Source organism: Ascaphus truei, chromosome 3, assembly GCF_040206685.1.
Source record: "Ascaphus truei isolate aAscTru1 chromosome 3, aAscTru1.hap1, whole genome shotgun sequence".
NCBI classification, from domain to species: domain Eukaryota; kingdom Metazoa; phylum Chordata; class Amphibia; order Anura; family Ascaphidae; genus Ascaphus; species Ascaphus truei.
Genome location: NC_134485.1, coordinates 404,559,802 through 404,585,320, shown reverse-complemented (window position 1 = coordinate 404,585,320; position 25,519 = coordinate 404,559,802). Strand labels below are relative to the sequence as shown.

Genomic DNA, 25,519 nt, shown 5'->3' with positions numbered 1-25,519 from the left:
GCATTTGAGCTTATACGAAGCCAGAAGAGCGTCAGTGGGCCATATATTAGGATTCGCCCCTTTCTTAGTAAGATCCGTAATGGGTTCAACCACCTTAGAAAAATTCCTGATGAATCGTCGGTAGTAGTTGCGAACCCAAGAAATCATTGTACTGGTTTGAGGCCTAATGGTAAGGGCCAGTCCAGCACTGCCGATACTTTCGCAAAATCCATCTCGAACCCCCGGGAAGAGATGAAATACCCAAGGAAAGAAATCTTCTTCTGTTCGAATTGACACTTCTCGAGCTTGGCATAGAGGGAGTGATCCCGAAGTCTTTGGAGAACCAATCTAATCTGTGCCCTATGTTCAGTCAAAGAACTGGAAAATATAAGGATATCGTCCAGATATACCACGAAAAGTTGGTCCAGTAGATCCCAGAAAATCTCGTTGATTATATTTTTAAATATGTCCAGTGCGTTGCATAAGCCAAATGGCATGACTAGATATTCGTAGTGGCCATCACAGGTATTAAAGGCTGTTTTCCACTCATCGCCCTCTCTGATCCGGATCAAATTGTAGGTTCCTCTAATATCCAGTTTCGTCAAGATCGGAGTCTTGCGTAAGCGAAGAGTTCAGGAATGAGGGGCAGCAGATATCTGTTCTTTAGTGTGATTTTATTTAGGCCTCTGTAGTTGATACATGGCCTGAGAGAACAAACAGTCTTTTTTGGAAACGAAGAAGAAACCCGCTCTAGCGGGAGAACTTGATTTGCGGATAAACCCACGTTCAAGGCTCTCCGAAATGTAATTCCGCATAGCCTTGGTTTCTGGTTCCGAAAGTGGATAGGTGCGGCCTCGAAGAGGTTTGGCCCCTGGGAGTAAATTGACTGCACAATCATAAGGTTGATGTGGCGGTAACTCCTCTGCCTGTTTTTTGTCAAATATGTCGGCAACTTCCTGGTAACAAACTGGAAAGCATGATGAGGAAGTCTCAATAGGTAGCCAAACCTCGGAGATGGTGCGAAACACCGGAAAACAAGATCCATGGCAATGTTGTCCCCAGGCTGTCACTTGATTGGTCGCCCAATCAATCTTGGGGTTGTGGTGCCGCAGCTTTGGAAGTCCTAGAAACACTGCAGTCGAGGGAGAGCAAATGACGTAGAATGATAGTGACTGTTTATGAAGTGCCCCAACCGTAACCAGCAAAGGATTAGTCACAGGCACGCGCAGGGAAGATTGTATGAGCACAGCACTCAGTTCACTCTGCGACTAGCTGCAGGTCCCTGCTCCCGCTCAAGGAAGACTATATCCGCTATTAGTAATGGCTATATAATATTCTCCACTACGGTGATCAAAGGGCATTAGTGCTTCCACTTACTTAGCAAGGGTAGTCCATGTACACAAAGGGGCATAAGCTCTTTCTGAGTTTACTTAATATTTCTAGCCCATTCATGAATCTGGGCTCTAGGTTAATCTGGTAACATCAGTTGAATTATTTTAGTGGCATTATTGCTGTGTCAGCAGCTCATTTATTGCCACATTAACATCAAGGACATGCAGCAGAGCAACTGTATCTTTTAGCTTTTAGCATTTTTACAGTTATCTTTTAGCTACATTTTCATTGCATTGCTACATTAGCTGTGGAGCCTTTATAGTAGCCAGGAGTTTCCTCTATGCTTCACTGCAAGTGTATTAGGCAACCATTTGCACCATTCAGTATTTGGTTGTGGACTCCTTGAGTTATAGGTACAAACCTGCATGTTGTTCTTCAAGCATACAGCTGCCATACACACATACTGTACGTGGGCCATTTCCTACAACTGTATTAATTAGGTGTGCTTGGGATTGCCTATCAACAGTTTACCTATTGTCTCTAGCCCATTCATGAATATGGGCTCTGGGTCAGTCTGGTAACAATAGTCCATTTATTTCTGTGGTATCACTGCTGTGTCAGCAGCTTTTATATTACCACACCCACAACAAGGACATGCAGCAGAGCTAGAGTACTGTGTTACCATTAGCTGATTCTAGCCACATCTCCATTTCATTGCTACACTAGCTGTGGAGCCTTTAGAGTACAATAGCTAGGAGATCCTCTTATGCACTATTGAGAGTGAATTCAGCAATTTATTAGACCATTCACTACTTAGTTGAGGACTCCTTCAGTTTTAGGTACAGACTGGTATTTTGTTCTTTAAGCATAAAACTGTTAAACACATATACCCTGGTCATTCACATGATTGTGTTACTTATCAATTAAGTGTGCCTTAGGTTGCCTTTCAACCGAGTCTGTTAATAGCACCTAATACTCTACTCTCTACCCGAAGACACCATCTATCATGGTAATACTGCATCACATATTTGTTTAGGAGTTAATTGATTTAATACACCCTTTTTACCTACTATTGATCCAGGGTGCTATACTCCACCCTACATAGGATCAGTAGCGTGTGTTTAATATATGTCTATTTTATACCACCTGTATTTTAATATTTATGATTAATAAAAATATATTTTTACCTTTGACATAAATCATTCAGTCCGGGAGTTTGAGTGCTATATACTGGGTTTCTTTTCTCTTTGTATACCAGAGCCTATTCAGGCACAAAGTTGCAGGCTTAAGCCCTGAAGCTATGCTTTTCCATTTTCTTTCAGATGAAAAATGCTGAGATCAGTGTAGCTGGAGCCCCTTAAGAAAAAATCAGAACTCACCAGCGATTAAAAAAAAAAAAAAAAAAAATTAACTACATATACAAATTGATACAAAAATACACAAATAGGACAAAAAATATCTCCTCCCATGCGTTTGACGCCCACTCTGGTGCTTTCTCAATCGATCAGTGCCCCGCCAGTTATGTGTACAAAACCAATTTTTGCTAATGCTTAGCATTGCATGATTTCCTTGAGCCTATATTCGGTATCCACTACATTGTTCCATTTTCTTTCAGCCAGAAGTGGCTGCAGCACATTCCAGTACTTTGAAATACCTTGCACACAAAACTCTGACAGCGGAGTTTATTTGAACAGCTACTGTAGGTCTATTGTGTATTTGTGTGCATTAAATATTATCTGTTGTCTTTCTGTTCTCTTTCTGACATCATTGTTTCAATAATCTAACTGGATTTACATACGCCTTGGCATTAACCCAAAAATAGAGTTTACCAATCTCTGCTTCCAACTTTCTCGTACGATGTCATATGTGTATATATAATATAAACATGTTGTAACGAAAGCAACAAAGTTTCCATTACTATAGTTCAATTATACCAAATGTCTGTCAAGATACACATATTAAAGTGAATGTATTAAAAAAACAAAAAAAAAAAACAAGCGTTGACAAGTACAGGTAGGTATTTTATAAGAGTTTATTGTACAGTACTCACTAAGAAATTCATCCAAATTGAACTCTGGCACATACAAGTAAGTACTGAGGAATGTACATTGTTTGCTTTTTTTAGTATCAGGCTGTTTGTATCTAGTCTCACGCTTTCTTACCAGCTCTTAATGTAAAAAATGGATAAATTACAATTCTGTATTATGCCCCCTGCCCAAAGCAATCGCTTCTTCGTATAAATAAAGTAGGCACATTCAAATGTTCTTACTGAAAGATTATACAAGGTACAGTAGTCAAGCACAACAAAAATAGATATATCAAAAAGGTGATTTGATGACTAAAAGAAGTCATTACAGCATCCAACGTTTCAGTGCAACATGCACCTTCATCAGGGCTAAAAGATTGCAACATTCTATACAGTAAATTAGTTGGGCTTGTTGTATAGCTGTGTCTATGTAATGCTAATACAGTACAGCAGCCATAAGAAGAGGTTTGTAACAAAATACAACAGATGGAGAAAACTACTAGGTCGCGCTATATCCCACAGTAAAATGGCAGCCTATGATATAACCCTGACCCCCAGTCAGGTTATGGAAATGGAAAAAAGTTATATCTGTGGCGCTCAACACTGTAATTATCAATACAATTCTGATAGGTAATTAGAAATATACAACCAGAGCAACGGAAATCGCCCATCCAAATGGATGCTCCACGTGATAAGGGTGAACATGTAAATATAAAAAAATTCAAATCATAGCATAATACTGTATAACATATAAACAAACAAACAAACAAACAACATACAACACTTAACAGATGCTGAGAACAACAGGTGACAACTTACAATAGCATTTAATATGGCATATCATTAATATCATAAAATACACTAAATACACATAAAATAGCACATAAAAACCATATATAAGGTTCAGGCAAGATTCTCCAAATCGGGTGGGGTACCTGCTTACCGAAAACAAGATGGTATCAGGCAATGGATAATTTAAAGAGTATCCCCTCTTATAAATGGCAGCTGCTGCTGCTTACATCTGGGCTCAGGCGCGTGGTATCATATGGGCAGGGACAGGCTCCTCCAGCCAGCGGTGTCTGCCTCCGTCTGTAGTCAGCACCATCCACACACGGCAGAAGTTCCAAGGCAGCACACACAGATACTTCCTGGTCTGACCGCACCAAACACACCATACAATGCAATGGTGAAATGCCGAATATTCCTACGCCAGCGTTCTATTGCCCACAGCTCGCAGCTCACAGCTTCGGAAGGGTACAGCACTCACACCCGAGTAGTAGGGATCTCACAGAACAACCCTACGCATTTCGAAAGTCTTGCTATCTTCCTCATGGGTAAAACGTTTTACCCCTGAGGAAGAAAGCAAGACTTTCGAAACGCGTAGGGTGGTTCTGTGAGGTCCCTACTACTCGGGTGTGAGTGCTGTACCCTTCCGAAGCTGTGAGCTGCGAGCTGTGGGCAATAGAACGCTGGCGTAGGAATATTCGGCATTTCACCATTGCATTGTATGGTGTGTTTGGTGCGGTCAGACCAGGAAGTATCTGTGTGTGCTGCCTTGGAACTTCTGCCGTGTGTGGATGGTGCTGACTACAGACGGAGGCAGACACCGCTGGCTGGAGGAGCCTGTCCCTGCCCATATGATACCCCGCGTCTGAGCCCAGATGTAAGCAGCAGCAGCTGCCATTTATTAGAGGGGATACTCTTTAAATTATACATTGCCTGATACCATCTTGTTTTCGGTAAGCAGGTACCCCCACCCGAGTTGGAGAATCTTGCCTGAACGTTATATATGTTTTTATGTGCTATTTTATGTGTATTTAGTGTATTTTATGATATTAATGATATGCCATATTAAATGCTATTGTAAGTAGTCACCTGTTGTTCTCAGTGTCTGTTAAGTGTTGTATGTTGTTTGTTTGTTTGTTTATATGTTATACAGTATTATGCTATGATTTGAATTTTTTTATATTTACTGTACATGTTCACCCTTATCACGTGGAGCATCCATTTGGACGGGCGATTTCCGTGGCTCTGGTTGTATATTTCTAATTACCTATCAGAATTGTATTGATAATTACAGTGTTGAGCGCCACAGATATAACTTTTTTCCAAAATACAACAGATACTGTATATGTCAGCATATCTTCTTGCTACAAAGCTCAGTCTTTGAGATAAGTCAACACTTCAACAAACTCTTAACTTAATCCGTTCATTACTTTTGAATACTTCTGTCCCCACTTTTGTTTTTAGGTAACTTATGGTGAGAACCATAATTGGGCAAGGTACCTGCTCTATTTTATCTATACTGTTAACTTTCTAACCATAATTAGAGATCAGAAATGTTGATGTTATTGTACCAACTCTTCCCCACCCCTAAGGGTGATCTGGCTGTTATGGGTGTACTGTATGGGCTCACTAGTTGTCTGTCAGGAAGCCTGAGTTTCCGCGTAGGTATGGGGAAAGGCAAGGGAATGTCATCTGGTGCAGCGCCTCAATCCTGTAGGGATCTGCCAGGGGCAGAGAGGGAACCCACATGAACCCATTTCCAGTAAATTAGACAGAGACAGGGAACATTGTACCATTTATTGGCAGGCCAGCAGATTCCATCTCCCAAGCAAGAGAGGTACTTTGTCAAACCCTACAGATGAACACCTTCCCTCGCATCTTGCGGTCACTTTGTCGCTGCCCAGAGCCCCCAAAGGCTTGAGGCTAGTCATCACCACCTCACCCCCTGATAGGGTGAGGTAGAACCCCCTCGCTCACTGGAGCAAGCTACATCCTGGAATCTCTCACTATAATTTCTTGGGTGGGGTTGTGGGACTCTTGGGACACTTGGGTATGGAGTGTGGGTTTATGGCCCTAAGAGGTCAGTGTTATAGAGTGACACTATTGTGATGTTGTTGATGTAATTGTGTTGTACTTATCTTCATATAGTAAACTGTTAAACCATAGACTGGTGAATGTGGTTACTATATGTGGTCCTGTGTCAGGAGTTATTCTATACTCTAGGATTCTGCACAGGTGGACGCGCTGTTATATTGTGAGTATCATTCCAGGATAAACCCCAGGTTCCCATCAGCGGAGACTCAGGCCTCCTGTGAGACAGAAAGGTATTGCACCACACCTGGTAATGCATGTAGATTTCCCCACATGGTCCCAATCTGCGATTGGGGAGGGGGGGGGAAGTGTGTTACAATAGGATTTAATAGAAAGCCAGGGAAGGAATTTCACCAGGAGAGAGCTGAGACAGATTTAGGAGAAAGTGAAGTGATTCTAGCAGCAGCGTTTAGGATAGTATATAGGCAGGGCTGCCAACAGAATTTGCAGGGCCCAGGACACATTTGAAGAATGGGACCAATTTGGGTGCAATTATATCTTGGTTTTATTGAGCCAGTTCCTTTTTCCAGGCAAAACATACAAAAACAACAAAATAACCAACCCCCATCCCTTTGTAAGGGCTAACTTACTTCCCCAGACCCTATCTGCAGGACTAGAGGGATATTCCCATTACCAGCCTCAAAGTCTCAAGAGGTACCTTAAGCGAGGTGTCAGTCTCTGGCAGGTTCCTGGGTCCTCTGTGTCCAGGAAATATAGGTCTCTGGGTGTCTTGATCTCAGCACGGCCTTTGTGCTCAAGACAGTGTCTGTGTGCAGGCTTCTCTGCTCTCCTGTCAGCCCAAATGTGAGTTAAGGAATCTCTCTCCTGTGTCTCGCATGAGGCTTTTTACAGTGCTCTCATTAGTCCAGGTGTAGTCTAGTTAGTTAATTGAGTGGCTGCAATCAACCATCTCTGTGCTGGATTCTCAGAGCTCTGAGGCTGCTTTATTTAAACAGGGATAAGTCCCTGTTACAGGCCCCTGCAAATATTAACACATAATCACACTTGGTCTACTTTGCCCATGTCTCTGTCTCCCTGCATGTTTTTCTCTCTCTTATTTCCCCCCCCCCCACCCCCAGAATGTCTCATTATTGTCCTTCTTCCAGTATTTTTCTACTTTCCTTCCCCTAAAGTGTTTTTTAATTTCATTTCACCCTTATCTGTTTCTCTCCTCCAATTTCTTTCTCTCCCCCTTGACTCTCTTATTTTCCTCTTCATGTAGTTCTATTTAACCTTTAAGTTTCTCTTTCTTTCTCGCCTTTCCCCAATCCCAGCATGTCTCTCTCTCTCCTCTCCCCCCAGCATGTCTTTCTCTTCCCTCCCATCATGTCTGTCACGGTGGACCAGAACTTATCAACACTTTTTATATTTTGGGATTCTCGATTGAACACAACAAGGAGGCAAAATAAATTGTGATTTATTTCCTTGCTAGACAAACACACGACAACTTCAGAATACACCTAATACAACACTTACTGGGATAGGAAAACAAAATAAATTGTCCTTTGCGAGAAAGCGCAAGAAACGCAGTCTCTGTTTAAAGTCCCGTTGGCTAGATCTCAAGTTGCCGATCTAATAACTTGGCCAAATCAAAGTATTTCTTTAAAGTTCATAGGAATTCGTTCGGGAGTCCCCAGGGCTAACGAATTCCGAAGTTTGGCGTAAATTCTTGGTTGCGATGGTATTAACCCCGCTGTACTTGAACGAAATCCTGCGTAAAGCGCAGTTACTGCACCGACACACTTTATTCGAGCAAATACCCAGTATGTACCTGGCAGATACCTGGAATGCGCCGCTCCTCACCTCGGACAAGCCCCGTTGCGTTTGCCTTCCCAGCCTGGGTTCATGCCTGGCTGACGGGCGGCTGATCTGTTAAATGATAATGATTAGGATTTAATAGGCTGCAATGCTTCGCGTGTCTACCAGATGGCATAAATTCATAAATTGTAATGCAGTATATATATATATACTGTGCAGTATTGCAGCCAGCGGGAATAAAATGCTTCAATCCCTGCTTGGAAAATACCTCAATGCACTCGGGCAGAAAACAGTCACAAACCTCAATACACCCGGGTATACCCGAATTCGTGGGACTAGCCGAGCTCGAATAAAGTGTGTCGCCAGTGTACATCATGAATCGTATCTGGATCACACTGGGGATAGTCCGGCGGGCACAGTTATAGGGTGATCCAATCTATCCTTAACATGTACACCCAATCCCCTCCATGGGAACATTTAACCCACCAATCCCCGATTTGCCCGCAGTTTGCAAAGTGGGCAAAAAATGCTTTCCGGTCTGCAGAGCGCATGTGCTCACTTGACACCCATGCGGTTTAGCATACCTGGAATACACCCTGTCCCTGGCGACACTGGGTCTGGAGTTTGTCTCAAAGGTGTGAAGGTTTCATGTCGGATGCCGGGATCTGGCACTTTGCAACATCCCGGCCATTTTCACACCTTGGGTCTCTTAGGCTTTTCATCCCTGCATTGTCCCTAGACTTAGAGGCTCCCACTTAGTGGGACCTCTTTGAAATGCAGGAAAAAAAATACCCTCAGCTCATGCACCCTTAGCATATTTACATGCCAAAGGATTTCTTCCGGGCTTACAGAAACAGTTCCTGCCTGTACATTTTAAATTCACAGTATTACACACTTTTTAAAACCATCATGTTCTGGGTGTACTACAACTGTAATTTTTATATGTGTGTGCATGTTTTATTGATTTATACTTGCACCCCAAAAATCAGGGTGCAGGGTGCCTCCGTTCGCGAGTTAGCCCCCTTAATTGAAATGTTTGCTTGTGGGAAGCCAAGTTTACCTACTTCCCACGTCAACTGACACACTTCCCACGGCAATAGACTTTCTGCCTTTCAAGTTACGGGGCTAACAAGGTACGAATACATTTTATCTGTAAACCACTTCAAATCTAACCGCAAGCCAATTATTCAATTGACTTGTGCTTACGAGGTCGAATGGATAGAAATGGATACCCATACTTCAAACAGACCTCTAAACCGCAGCCACGCTTTTTCAATCAGCGCTGGCTTCAGCACTCACAATGCCATCTTGTGCCTCAAAAGAATATAGTACACATTGCATTTACTTCTATTACAGCAGGCAGGGAATAGCCTGCAAATTGGGGTTAAGAAGGTTGGGACAGGGCAAATACAGCAGTGCAGTGCAAATACTTTTAACCCCTTCATTCCCAATGCGAGTTGTCGTTAATCAGCCGGGTATAATACCTTTATTTAGGCCTGATTGACCCTCTCCTCGCCACAATGTCTCTGTCTCCCCTCTCCCTAAGCCTGTCTCTCTCTCCTCCCCCCCAGAATGTCTCTCTCTATCCCCTCTCCCCAGCATGTCTTTCTCTCTTCCTCCCAGCATATCTCTCCTCTCTCCCCAGCATGTCTCTCACTCCTCTCCCCCAGCATGTCTCTCTCCTCCCCCCCAGCATCTCTCTCCCCTCCCGCCATCATGTTTCTCTCTCTCTCCTCCCCTCAGCATATCTCTTGCTCCTCCTCCCAGCATGCCTCGCTCTTCCCTCCCCTCAGCATGTCTCTCTCTCTTTTCCCCCAGCATATCTCTCTCTACTCACTCCCCAGCATTTCTCTCTCCTCAGGATCTCTGACCTCTCCCTCAGCATGTCTCTCTCTCCTTCCCCCAGCATGTCTCTCCTCACCCCAGCATGTCTCTCCCCCCCTCAGCATGTCTCTCTCCTCTCCACCCAGCATGTCTCTTTCTCCTCTCCCCCAGCATGTCTCCCTCTCTCCTCCCCGCAGTATGTCTTGCTCTCTCCTCTGCTCAGAATCTCTCTCCTCTCCCAGCATTTCTCTCTCTCCTCTCCCCCCAGCTTTTCTCTCTCTGATCTCTAACCAGCATGTCTCTCTCTCCTCCCCCCAGCATATTGCTCTCTCGTCCCCCCAGCATAATGCTCTCTCCTACCCCCAGCATATCTCTCTCTCCTCCCCCAGCATGTCTCTCTCACTTCCCCCCAGCATGTCTCTCTTCTGCCCCCAGCATGGCTCTCTCGCTCCTCCCCTCAGCATCTCTCTCCTACCCAGTATGTTTCTCTCCTCTCCCACTGCATGTCTCTCTTCTCTCTCCCCAGCATGTCTCTCTCTCCTCCCAATTTCTCTCCTCCCCCCAGCATGTCTCTTTCTCCTCTCCCCCATCATGTCTCTCTACTCTCCACCCCTGCATGTCTCTCTCTTCCCCCAGAATGTCTCTCTCTCCTTCCACCATCATGTCTCTCTCCTCCTCAGCATGCCTCCCTCTTCTCTCCCTCCAGCATGTCTCTCCTCTCCCCCCAGACCTCCAGCATGTCTCTCTCCTCCCCCAGCATGTATTTCTCTCCTCTCCCCCAGCATGTCTCTCTCTCCTGTCCCTTCAGCATATCTCTCTCTCTCCTTCCCCAGCATGTCTCTCCTCCCCAGCATGTCTCTCTCTCCTCCCAGCATGTCTCTTTCTCCTCCTCCCAGCATGTCTCTTTCTCCTCCCCCCAGCATGTCTCTGTCTCCTCCCCCCAGCATGTCTCTCTCTTCCGTCCCCCCAGCATGTCTCTCTCTCCTGTCCCTTCAGCATGTATCTCTTTCCTCTCCACCCAGCATATCTCTCTCCTCTCCCCCAGCATGTCTCTCTCCTTCTCCCAGCATGGCTATCCTCTACCCCCAGTCCTCCAGCATGTCTCTGTCTCCTTTTCCCCCTCATCTATCTCCTCTCTCACAGCATGTCTCCCTCTCTCCCCCCAGCATGCCTTTCTCTCCTCTCCCCCAGCATGTCTCTCTCTCTCCTCCCCAGCATGTCTCTCTCTTCTCTCCCCCCAGCATGTTTCTCTCCTGTCCCCTCAGCATGTATCTCTTTCCTCTCCACCCAGCATGTGTCTCTCCTCTCCCCCAGCATGTCTCTCTCCTCCTCCCAGCATGTCTCTCTCTCCTCCTCCCCCAGCATGACTCTCTCTCCTCCTCCCAGCATGACTCTCTCCTCTCCCCCAGCATGTCTCTCTCTCCTCCTCCCCCAGCATGACTCTCTCTCCTCCTCCCAGCATGACTCTCTCCTCTCCCCCAGCATGTCTCTCTCTCCTCCCCCAGCATGTCTCTCTCTCTTCCCCTCAGCATGACTATCCTCTACCCCCAGTCCTCCAGCATGTCTCGCTCTAATTTTCCCCCTCATCTATCTCCTCTCTACCAGCATGTCTCTCTCCCCCCAGCATGCCTCTCTCTCCTCCCCCCCAGCGTGCCTCTCTCCTTTCCCCCAGCACGTCTCGCTCCTCTCCCTGAGCATCTCTCTCCTTTTCCCCCAGCATCTCTCTCTTCTCCCCCATAGCAGATCTCTCTCCTCTCCCCCAAACAGCTCTCTTCTCTCCCCCAGCATGTCTCTCTCCTCTCCCCCAGCATGTCTCTCTCCTCCCCTGAGCATCTCTCTCCTTTCCCCCAAGCATCTCTCTCTTCTCCCCCACAGCACATCTCTCTCCTCTCCCCCAAACAGCTCTCTTCTCTCCCCCAGCATGTCTCTCTTCTCTCCCCCAGCATGTATTTCTCTTCTTACACTGTTCATCTCATTCTCTATATCTTTGTTCTCCCCTCATGTATGTATCGTATTCCCCCCCAGTGTCTTTTTTCACCTTCTCACACATGCCGTTCTCTTTATTTAATCCCCCATATTTCTCTTCTCACCAATGGCTGTTCCTTATTTTCCCCTTCATTGCCATCCTTCCAGATTTTTATCCCCCAGGCATCTTCTTTTCTTCTCCCACATGTCTTTCTATCTTTTCTCCTCTCCGTGTCTTCCTTTTCCCTCATGTATTTCGATCTTGTACTTTATTTCCTCTTGTTCTTTCTATGTCTTCTTACCTGTCATGTCTGTATTTCCCCCTTCTGATTTAACTATTCCTTTCCAGCCTGTCTCTCAGGCTGCAGCCTCAGCCCCATGCTGCTCTCCTCGAGGCCCCGCCCACAGACTTGGGCCCCGCCCAACTACGAAGGCTCTGCAGAGCAAGGGATTTCCCCTGTGTGAGCTTCCTGCACCACTGCAGAAAAGTGATGTTTGCAAGGGCAAGGCCTCTAAGCACACTGGACCCGGGACAGCAGTCCTGACTGTCTCCTCTTGTTGGTGGCCCAGTTTGTAGGAGAGAGAGGTGAGACGCAAACAAGGTTGGCTAGTAGAAGATTACAATTATCAAGAGGGGAGAGAATGAGGGAAAGTTTTAGAGTTTTAGCAGTGGAGCAATAGAGGAAAGTGCATATTTTTGTAATGTAATGGAGCAAAAATCAACCGGTTTTAGCAACATTGTGAATTTGAGGGAGGAGTCAAACGTGATCCCTAGGCAGTGTGCTCATGCTATTGGATGTACAGGCAAGCCAACGATTATTCTAAAACTTACCTTAAACTTGCCTTAAACTAGCCAGGTACATGCTGGGTACATGCTGGGTACATGCTGCAACATTTCAGTGACATTTCTGCAGAGACTAATGGCCCATCGGATTAACACAGCACGGGTCCCTGGCAGTCCCATTCAGTTTGAATGGGACTGCCAGGAACCCCCGCTGTTAATCCGATGGGCCATTAGACTCTGCAGAAATGTCACTGAAATGTTGCAGCATGTACCCAGCATGTACCCAGCATGTACCCAGCATGTACCCAGCATGTACCCAGCATGTACCCAGCATGTACCCAGCATGTACCTGGGTCTTATTGGTGATTGCCAGTGGTTTGTTTTACAATAACCGTCGGCACTACAGTATGATATTTTTTCCAACAGTAATCAGGGAGGGGGCAGCAGGGCCAGGTTTTGAAGGGAGTCTGAGGAGCTCCATCTTTGACATGTTAAATTTGAATCGGCAGAGAGCCATCCAGGGTTACATAGCAGAGAGACATTAGGTCTAGACAGCAGGTCAGGAGATGAAAAGTGCATTTGTGTGTATTAAATTAGAGATGAGGGAAAGTTTTTTTGTTTTTGTTTCCTGAAATCAACCTTAGATACATTTGGGTTTCCAATTATAACTAGTCTCATCAATAACAGACTTCCTTATACTGTAGCTCCCACAATTACGTTCTTCTATTCAGAGACAATGGGCCTCATGCAGTAAGCGTTGATAAGGGAAATATGGCCATGTTATAGCCAAAATTGGGTTTGAGATTCAGTAAGCGCCGATAAGTGCTTCATATCGCCAGGTTTCGGAGCCGATTATTTGGTTATGGCCAGTCGCCTGCCGATAAGCCTGTTTTCGACACTGATCGCCACTTTTTTAAATCGGCTGGATTCAACAAAAAAAAACAGCTTATCGGGGCTGATCGGCACTACGAAATTGAGATGTTATGGCCGATTTCTCCCGCCAACTAAAGTTGGCAGTTTGGACGGGAGAACGATCGCTAAGGCTGCCGGAACGGCACTTAGAAAAAAAACATCTTCTGTACATCAATGGAAGTCAATGGAGCGGGGACGTATAACAGTATAGTACTGTTTACGTTTCATTGCTCACAATACAAGGGGGATTTGCATTACAGTGTGGGGGCATTCCCTGCATTGTGTCACAGCTGATGTGTCTTATTTGCATAACATTCGACTTTTACATGTTTGCAGCATTTGCGGGTCACATTACTCATCATGTGATGATGTGGCAAGGGAAAATACTATACTACACTCTTAAAGGAGAACCTCACATCATATCACACATTTTACTCAACTCAGCGACAATTATTTACATGATGTCACACATGTCACACATGTCACTCATACACAGTATATTCATCTTCCTTTACATTACACAATGCTTGTAATGTGACACGCATCTTTAAACGTTCATGTACATCTGTCTTCTCATGTTTACATATACTTTTGGGTCCTCCCTATTTTCATGACGTCACTTATTGGACGCTCAATCACATTGCATGTTTACATTGTAACCGTTGCATTACAAGCACTTCAACCTAACTTATACACACATGTACAGTAATTCAGCATTGGGACACCTTGTAAACTCATTCTATACCAACTATCCTCCTTACACAAATGCATGCATATGCACACGACTATTCATTGTTGCCAACATGTCACAATAACATGGATAATTACACATGTTACACAAAACTTTTCCCACGTCAATCTCAGCCTTTTTGTCTCATTACATGACTGACTCTTGCGTTCACAAGTGTTACATGCATTGCACATGCAACTATTTATTTGCAAGCAATCTTTGTACAAAGCATCACGTCACATCATTGCCAAATATCATCATTCCCTGCAGAATACACACAACAAATACTTAGAACAACAAGTGCACACAGCTTGCCACAGAAGTACTTTATTATGTTAATGTAACACCTTGCATTTTACTATGTCACCTGACATCATCACATACCTATTTAAAGGACGCACATTACCTGCTCATTCACAGCTACTCATTTCAAAATGTTGCGAATGTTTAGGAGACGGAGGAACATTCTTTTCTATGACATGCTTGATGATGAAGACAATCATATAGGGCAAGGGAGGGACACACCGAGGGACAGTGACAGTGACGTGGATACGACAGGGACAGGGAGAGGGACAGGCCGAGGGACAGGTAGAGGGACAGGAGATCAGAGGAGAAGACAGAGGAGACAACTTGTGCCTCGTCCGCGTCTGTACAGGGAGAGAACCCTGTTAGATGGGATGAGTGAGGAGGAGATTGTAAGTCGCTATCGTTTGAGTTCAGCAGCAATCTTAGCTCTTTATGAGGAGATAAGGGGGGATTTAGATTTTTTCACAGCCAGAGGTCGTGCAGTCCCTGGGCTTGTTAAAATGCTGTGCTCATTACATTATCTTGCTTCCGCGTCATACCAGACAACTGTGGGCATAGTGGGCGGGGTCTCGCAATCTACATTCTCGCGGGCCTTGACCCAGTTTCTCTATGCACTCAATAGACGCGCTAGGAATTATATTCATTTTCCTACAGAGGCGACAGAGTGGCTGGAAGTCAGGACTGGCTTTTATAATATAGCAGGGATACCATGTGTGCTGGGTGCAATCGATTGCACACATGTTGCTTTGATTGCACCTAGTCAGAGTGAGCATGTGTACCGCAATCGGAAGCACTACCATTCACTCAATGTACAGGTGGTATGTGATGCCACGATGAGGATAATGCATGTGGTACCCAAGTTCCCTGGTTCCAGTCACGATTCCTCTATCCTGAGGAATTCTTCAGTCTTCCATGCGTTCGAAGAGGGACATTTTGAACCTGGTTGGCTGCTGGGTGAGTACATATTTACATGTTCTAACACAAAACACATGTTGATTTAGGAATGTTGGCATTGTACAATTTGATCACTAATGTCAGCTTATGTGTGCTCCATTCATTATAGGTGACTCAGGATACGGAATTAGGCCGTGGCTCTTGACTCCGGTGCTAAACCCTCAAACTGAAGCAGAGGACAGGTACAATGCAGCCCATATATCTACAAGATCTGTTATAGAGAGGACATTTGGCCTACTCAAGACCAGGTTTAGGTGTCTGGACAGAACTGGTGGGGCTCTTCTATACAAGCCTCAAAAAGTGTCTGATATTATCCTTGCCTGTTGCATTTTGCACAATGTTGCACTCAGGCACAATGTACAGTCAGACCTAGCTGAGGCTTTGGTAGACGAGCATCCCACCCATGTAGCTGCTGAAAATGAACAAACAGCCAGTGGTGGCCAGACACGACAGAATCTCATCAATTCATTTTTTTCTTGTAAGTACAAACTCATATGTTCCTAGTACTACTTTTATAGTTTAATTATGTTATATTAACAATAATGTTTCTTTATATAACCTTCTGTTAGGACACAGATGAATATGGGTTGCACACCTTTCTTTTCTCTGCTGTGTGCACAAAGGGATGTGGCACCGGTATGTTATTGTTGCACAGGTTATATAATCCCTCTTCAATTGTACTTTAGTTGTGTGTATGTGAATACAACTTGGGTAACAAAGCAATAATATTTTAGCATTGTGTTATTCCTTATGCTAAGACAAAACACATATTATGCCCATAATCATTCATGCTTCTAGTATGCTTACATACAATGTTATTGGTGCAGTGTAACATGTACATCCATATGATGTGTACACCAGGCTGATTTACATTTTGAATGTCATGAAATATACATGGTGTTGTACATTTAACACCAAATACACACTTTGCTGTGTTGTTTACGGTACTGAAGATGGCATGTCAATGTTTGCAATTTATATATTGTTCCTTTGCATTATAGGTATATCTCCAGTATGACTGATCATGGTATGTATATTTGCTGACATCTCTCATAAGATGTGGCTACCTCAATCTTCCTATAATTATTGGAACTAAAAACCCAACATATTGGTTTAAACACAAATGTTACATATATGTACTTTCTGTATCATGTATATGCATTTAGCTACTTTTGAGCTTTCATGTGCATTGTATTACAAAATGATTACTCCCATTTCATCACATTTTATGTATGTTTCCTTATAATTTCCATTAATGTAATATAGAGGTGGTTGGAGAAAAGGGGATAACTGTACTTATTTGTTTACTTACGGGAGCACATTCATCACTAGCATAGACACACTTTTTAAGACAACTGTTTGTGTCTCTATCAATTGGTGTAGGATCCATGTATAACACCGACAAATGATAACACCAGCTTTATTATGGTAGCTTATAGCATCATATTGACTATACTATGTATTTCTAAACGATTAATAAACACAGTAAACTATAGTTAGTTAGGTTAATGAAATATACACAGAAACGTACTTCATAACATGATGGTGATGTCATATTCAGAACATCATGCATTGGAGGGGACCATAACATCTGGCCACTAACATTATTTGCTACAGTCCCAAACCATTTTATCTACATACCCATGTAACAAGAGATTTTAAAAATAAATGGCTACTTGGTTGTAAGTGTCCTTTACATTGGGAGAAGGAGTGGCTCACTGAGTAAAGACACACACTGGCACTGATAGTTTGAAGCAGGGGAGTCTGGTTCAATTCCCGGTGTGGGCTCCTTGTGACCTTGGCCAAGTCACTTTATCTCCCTGTGCCTCATGCGGCAAAAAAACATTTGTACGTTCCACGGGCCAGGGACCTCAGGCTGAAACATGTGTCTGTAAATCGCTGCGTACAACTAGCAGCCCTATACATGAACATGCTCATATTATTATTATTATTGTTACATAGTTTCGACAGTCATACGTTCCATTACATATTAGAATACACAAATGTGTTAGCAGAGTGGGAATGGTTGTTATATATAAAACACACCATGTCATAAAATGTTAGTAGTCATTAAAGAACACTCAATAAAAATTCATGAGCCACTCTTTTGCAACATCATTATGTTAATTAAGTGCTTATGCAATATAGGCATAAGGGTATCACATTTTTAATTGTTTGTTAATAAGCGCTGCAAGCAATATAAAATTAGTTCCATATGTAGTATAGTAGTCGGTGGCTCCTCCTCACAATCATCTCATATAAAGGTAGACTCTTCTGAAATCATACATTGATCCGATTGTATCTTCCCCGACATCTCTGAAATACAGCAAACACATGATGGTCAAAGATGGCACCTTACTAGATATGCATCCGTGACAACGCGTTACGCAGCTCTATATGATTGTGTAGATACACACGTCACTCACTTATATGTTAGAAGTAAAACTGTTCATCAGTATGTAATGTTTCTTTAAATTTGTAGCAGGCATAACTATGTATAAGAAGTGAACGTTGCCTGTATACTGAAAGATGTGCGCGCACATCTTTGTGTGCGCACGCACTTCACGCTTGGCTCCACTAACTGTTAGCGCATGCGCAAAACAAAGCGTACGTTGTGCGTTCAATACATGTTGAAAATACCAGTAAACATAACATCTTTATTTCAAATACAATGAAGACGAAACTACATTCGTTCTAAACGAGTACATCTGTATTCTTTTTAAACAGACGTGTTTGAACAGAAAGCACGGCCGATAACACAATGCGCAAATGCAATACGTGTGACGTCATGTTAAGCCAGCGTGAAACGCACGCTAACACTCCTCCCACTCAATTAACATTCGGCTAACGCCCAGGGTACGCCTACAAACACTGAGCCGCACGCATCACACACTGCAGTTACCGTTACTATAACAAAACATGACAGCCAATAGGCTTTGAGGCGCGCACGTCGCTTGGGGGCGGGACTTACATCACTAATCCTTTTTAAGGACGCCTTGGCCCATGACAAGGGTCCCACGTCATACGTGGTGGACCCGGTTTTCAATGTTGTAGATGTTGCATGATAACAAAACAGGTATGTGTTAGAGTAATGGTAAAATGTTGCTAATATGTTTAAAGGGATAGGAAAGTACGTATATTTATTCCGTCAGCAATGTGTACTACTCTTTCAGGTCCTACTATATTGTATTAGGAAACAATTTGTTTGTGATCGCTACATGTTATGCAGTCTGCAATGTTACGCTGTATCCACGCATTGAAAGTGAAAATGATGGTTACAAAAAAAAAAAAAATTTAAACGCAGAGTCAACGCATAACGATTGTTATATTTACCATTCTTCTAGAATTAACTCTTCGCCTGGCTGCAACTGGTCGCTCCAGAAATGCAAGCCATTTTCATCCACGCTTAACCCAACCGCTGAATCCAGTATGGCACATATCTCCTCCAGGATGCGCTCATAGGAATCGCCACTGCTTTCTTCAAATAATTGGTCGGGAGGTAGGTTCATTTCTTCCGGTTCCCATTCCAATGCAATTTCAGCTGAAAGGCTTGGTACATAATCATAGTACTTTTGTTCTTGTACAATGTGGGTTTCAGGAATGGAGGCTGCAGATATTGCAGCACGTATCGATTCAAACGGATCAGTAGTAGCGGATACATTGCTATTGCCATTAGGAATAAATATGCCTTTCACGACAATATAAGTGCCGTCTTTCAGGATAAATTGTTTTTCCGGGGCAATCTTCCAGAAACCATAGGTGTGTTGTAGCTTATCCTGGTCACGTTCAAAAAAGTCATTACTTGATAAAGTGAATCTTATTGAGGAATTAAAATTCCGTGCATGCTTACGGTCTTGGTAATAAGGATATTTTGCTCGAATGAAATCATCGATTTGGCGTGTGCTTGCTTTCTGTCCGCGACTGTTCAAGATGGCTTCACAGATCATGTACTTATACCCTAAAAGGGGATTAATATTGTTAACGAATTCATCAGCCATGTCTGAGTAGCACAAAAGCTGTGTGCAGGTCTGTGTTATTTGCTCATCAAAATGAATGTGCTGAATGGCTAACAAACTCCTGTTTTTCCTTGTCAAGGTCAACAAAAGTAACTACTTTGACTCCTTATTTCAAACGCCAATTGGATTTGTTTGTCTAATTGGGTTAACAGTTGTGGTTCGTGATATGGGACTGTGGGAGAAACATTTCTCCTTCTTTTATCTCGTTTGTGAAAAACATCCCTAGACTGTGAATGCGTTCACATAGTGTTTTTTTGAAAACTAACAAAGACCAGTGTGTGAAAATATTTCTTAGCCAGGCATATCAGTAAAAACACACCTGCAAAAAGAAATGTTTTTTCCCCGCTTACATTTCTGTGTGTATGTGAAAGTCTGGTTAACTCCCTGTCTGCATGAGTTTAAATACGTGTGTATATATATATATATATATATATATATATATATATATATATATATATATATATAAATATATCTCTTATAAAAATATATATATATTTATATATAATATTTTTTTTTTTTTTATATTGCAGGAGTACACACAACATTGATGGCATTAAGTATACCTTGTATGAAACCTATTTAAATGGTGAGAAACATGATTGAATGAAGTAATAAACATTTGTTTAAGCACAATACTGTTAGAGTCTCATACTTAGGATATTTCTCAAACATTAGGCCTGTATTATTAAAATAGTGTTTTCACAAGGAAGCATGAAGTGTATTAGTTTGTGTATACCAGTTTATATAGTACTATATATATATATATATATATATATATATATATATATATATATATATATATACACACATATATACACACATATATACACATATATATATACACATATATATACACATATATATACACATATATATACACATATATATACACATATATATACACATATATATACACATATATATACACATATATATATACATATATATACACATATATATACACATATATATACACATATATATACACATATATATACACATATATATATACATATATACATATATATATATATATATACACACACTCACACACTCACACTCACACTCACTCAGTGTGTGTGTGTGTGTGTGTGTGTGTGTATATATATTATTATACATTCTGAGATGTTATAGAAACGAACACACAACTGATTAAAGGACAAAATTACAATGGCCAAGCAAGGCAAAGGTAAGTAATAATTTACACATAATCCTGCTGTACACGTACAAGAAAGATGTTTGCACTTACTTAGGTGTTTTAATAATTGCATGTGACTAATATGCATATGCAATTCTTACATCAATTAACACACCCAAATGCAATGTTTTGCTGCAAAGTCAATGGCAGCTTCTCTAAACTTAGCAACTGGCTCCTGGTGGACCATTACTGAACAGACGATTACAACATAAATATTTATAACACAATTAATTATGAGTGTTAACATTTCCAAAACTTCACGTGTACAAGAACATAGTTGAAAGTTTGGAAACAACACAGTCTTCAGCATACATACAATAGTAATTAGATAATCTGAAGTCAACAAAACAAGGCCAAAGACATATTTTCTGAATTATAACATTTATTTTTTTTGTTCCTTTTGCGAGCGAGTAACAGGCCTGCTTGTTGTCTCTTGAATTTTCCTTTTTCTTTTGCCACCAACTTTAGGCACAACAGAGCCACTTTGAGTGGCCTCTGGCACTTCACGGGCAGGGCTTGTGGCCAGTGACTGTTCACCTACGGGGCTTGTGGCCAGTGACTCACCTACAGGGCTTGTGGCCAGTGACTCACCTACAGGGCTTGTGGGCAGTGATTCACCTACAGGGCTTTTGGGCAGCGATTCACCTACAGGGCTTTTGGGCAGCGATTCACCTACAGGGCTTTTGGGCAGCGACTCACCTACAGGGCTTTTGGGTAGTGACTGTTCACGGACAGGGCTTGTGCCCAGTGACACATGTGAGCAAGTTGGTAGACACTGCACAAGTGATGGTTGGTCTGTTTCATGTGTGTCTTGTTTTGTTTTTGTCGCCTCCTTTGTAGGTGTCTGCTGCTGAATTTGTACAGATGGCAGCGGTAGGATGTCATCAGGAACCTGCACAGCAATGTCTGCTACTTGACCGGTAACATTTGGGCCTGGTGAATGAATATCAGATGAATGTGGTGAAAACTGACCTGCATGAACAGATCCTGGCTGGGAGGTGTTGAATTGTGGTACATTAGTCATTCTCCAGTAATTAGCTTGTGTTTGCTGAACAACTAATGCTTCGAATGAGGTGTTGATTTTTTGCAACTGTTTAGGCACTTCAATGAAGACTCTGTGGAGATGTGCCAATTGTGATACTGTTTCTTCCTGCAGTCCAATCATCCTTTCCAGCACTGTCATCATGTCTGAATGGCGACGATTTTCTGCGTCCACTATTTTTCCCTCTGAAGCTACAATTGCATCGTATGTGGAAGTTGATGGACGATTTGGCGGTACAACAGTTTCTATTGGCACCTCTTCATGGTCACATGATTGTATTTCAGTCTCTTCTGTGGCGTCATCCTCATCATACTCATCATCCTCATCACCATGATGTTCTAAAAAGAAATGTACACATTATTAAATGGCATGTTAATGTATGCTGTGTTACTATGTAATTGTACTGTGTCCTAAGTAACACCTAACATGTTAGCATACGTTTTATAACCTCATTAAAAACTACCTTGACTTACGAATAATGTTTGGACTCAGTATGAAATATGAATGAATGAAAAGTTGCTCTAAACTCAGAAGTCCTACATGATAATTAACATCACTAACACAATACATGTTGCCTTACACTTAATTTTCACTGACACTAAGTAATCCTATTTAAAGAAGATGTGCAAAACAAATAATGCACATGACAACATAACATATAGAAGAGCACATATTATATGGCCAGCAAATGATACACTCACCTTCTAGTAGTGTTGAGCTGGCTGACCCAGGTGAAGACACTTGTTCCATCTCAGGTGACACATGTCCTCCAGGGGCAACTATATATAACAATAACATAAGTTTTACATTTACATGTGTAAATATTGAACAAACACTTATTGTATGTTCTGTATTTATGATTAACTAACAACATCAGTTCCTTAACCGAAAATGTGTGTGAAAGTGAACATAAATAGTTGTAATAACACTGTACATGCCTGTGTACTTAGAATTTTTGAGTTCCCTAACATACAACATACTATGTTTCTGCAGTAATGCGTGAGGATAAATAGATTAAATGAGTACATAAAAATAATATGTTGTGTAGTGATATCAGTATCATAATGTACATAACTATCATGAGATGACCATTCACAATGGTTATCATGAAGGTGGTCATATTGCAAAAAGTGTTGTTTTTGGTAGAGGATATGTGTGGTACATTAATCGAAGATGTGGCACACCTGAATGTGGCTGTGACTCAACAAGACAACACATGCAGTGTGTGATAATGTGTCTTTCATAGTAGTTCAACTATAGATATGAGTGAACTAATGTGTGACGTACGCTTTGATAAGTAATGAGTTGTTGGGGCATTTAGTAGCTAGAGTTAAGCTTTCAAATGAGTGTGATTAACTTCAGTTGTGCTATTCAGGTTGTAAGAAAGGTATTCCCTTCCCCAAAAAGCCTAATCAGCCACACCTTTCAATGACTTGAAACAGGTGCAAATGGTGTGAACTAAGTTGACCGTGAAATGAGGCTGTAATTAGTGTGTGTGCTGAACCCCACCCCCTCTGTTGAAGTGTATGCTGTGATGAGATATTAATTGCAGCTGCTTTAACACAATGGTAGATGAGCTAAGTAGTCATCTGCAGTGTTAAAGTTATGAAAACAATGACATAACATATGATACGTGTGCCTCATTATGCTGTCTGTATATGACATAAAGCAAAAATGGATCTTTTCATAAGCAACTATAGATGTGTTAGTGCCAGTGATGTTTGTAGGCCGTTACATGCAATTTCTTTGATGCATGCTTAAAATAGGCAGTAATGTCATGTTTGTCGGAGTAAAATCAATAAAATACACAATAATATGAGACATATTTCTGTTCTGTACCTGTAGCTACTAATAATTTCTCATGAACATGTGTTACACGTGTACTACCCTGTTGTTCCCCATCTTCGCCCACCATCAATTGCTTCCACTGCAGCTATGCATTTTGGGAATTCACATGTAAATGAGCACGCAATGGCACGTGCTATATTAGTTACTGCTTTTAGTAGGACTACTACATATATGTCTATTTTGAGATATATATATACAGAATCAGACATATACATATATAGATGCAGGTATGCTTATATTGTGAAGACAGTATAAAAAGCAGTGTAACTATGCAAAATAACTGTAAGCAACGACACGCCTAGTACAGTAATATTTATCACCTGCTGGAAATTGTGACGGATAAATTCCAATGTCACGGTCACCAGCCAAGCCTTCCACGACGACGGTAAGTAATTTTGGCCGAAGCAGCTCCTCCAATGGAGTCAATATGAGACGTTGTGGTGTGGGCCCACCTCCAGTGCCAGTAGCATGCACGCGTTGGTCTTGTATTTTCTTTTTCAATTTGGACCTAATATCATCAAATCTTTTCCGACAATGATACTTGTCCCTGACACTATTCCCACAGGCATTGACACCAATGACTATTGTGTCCCACATTTCTTTTTTGCTTGCTGCACTTGTCCGCCCTTGAAAAACATATAAAAGATATGAGGTAAATGAATAATAATATAAGCACCAGTTTCCTACACTGCTAGCTGTTCCAAGTGATAGCAAACATGCTGTTTTATGTGTAATATGTGCAGCACATGAGCATTCACTACTAAACCTATACATGTAAGCAAGGTTGCATTCATATTGTATGCAGTTCTGGCAAATTGACCGCCTGTGTTTATTTGTCCTTGTAAGGCATGATAAAAAGCTGTGTTTCCACACTAATGAACATAGAAAGATATTGTGTACCCATATTTGCATATGAACAAAACTCAGATGACCTAGGATCACATGTATTTGAATAATAAATGTAAAGTTACACTTACCTACTAAATGTCCATATATACTGTCATAGTGCTCCAGAATGCCAGTGACAAGAGCCCTATTTTCCTGGTCATTGAAGCGAGGATTACGTGGCTTCTCCACACGTTTTTTCCGAGCAGGTTTAGGGTCAGAGCTTGGCTGGTGCTGACTGGACTCTCCTTCTTCCAATGGAAGAGCCTCCAAAAGCTGGCCACCAGCAAGCACGCCACCACCATCCACCCCATCAGCAACTGCGCCACCAGCAGCACTCCCAGCACCAGCACTCCCACTCCTAGCACCAGCACTCCCACTCCTAGCACCAGCACTCCCACTCCTAGCACCAGCACTCACACTCCTAGCACCAGCACTCACACTCCTAGCACCAGCACTCCCAGCACCAGCACTCCCACTCACAGCACCAGCACTCCCACTCACAGCAACAGCACTCCCACTCCCAACAACAGCACTCCCACTCCCAGCAACAGCACTCCCACTCCCAGCAACACCACTCGCAGCACCAGCACTCCCACTCCCAACAACAGCACTCCCACTCCCAGCAACACCACTCGGTGCACCAGCAACATCACTCCCCTGAACAGAACGTTCACTCCGACGCGTACTCGCACGAGTAGCACTCCCACTCCCACCAGCATCACTCTTCCCACGCTTTGCGGGCATACTTCCAGCACTCACAAAAAACAGACAAGAAATGTACAGGCAATCACACGACCCACTTCCACATATAAAACAAGACAAAGATGTAAACAAAACAACAAAGGACAAAGCTCACCCAATACACAACAAGTCTCTCAGTCAATATGCAAATGTTCAATCGTCCAGCTCTGTGCGTCTCTCTCTCTCTCTCACTCCCAACAACACAGAGAATGATTAGCAGTACACGTTGCCTTTAAATATGGCGCGCAATCAAAAACATGCTTGTTTCGCCTGATTCAGCAAGATTTGTGATTGTGCAACCTAACAGCACCCCGCCACGCACGCCGATACACCTGTGTG

The 25,519-nt window shown here is 42.6% G+C and overlaps 1 protein-coding gene across 1 annotated transcript; it reads right to left on the bottom strand.

Moving 5' to 3' along the window:
* Nucleotides 1-653: 653 nt before the first annotated feature.
* On the bottom strand, nt 654-23,936 carry LOC142490792 (uncharacterized). Its single transcript, XM_075593213.1, has 4 exons — nt 23,872-23,936; nt 22,405-22,482; nt 21,253-22,041; nt 654-1,111 (listed from the first exon to the last, which is right to left on the bottom strand). Exons 2-4 carry the CDS (start codon nt 22,451-22,453, stop codon nt 654-656), a joined length of 1,296 nt encoding a protein of 431 aa, XP_075449328.1. The 5' UTR covers nt 22,454-22,482; nt 23,872-23,936.
* Nucleotides 23,937-25,519: the final 1,583 nt, after the last annotated feature.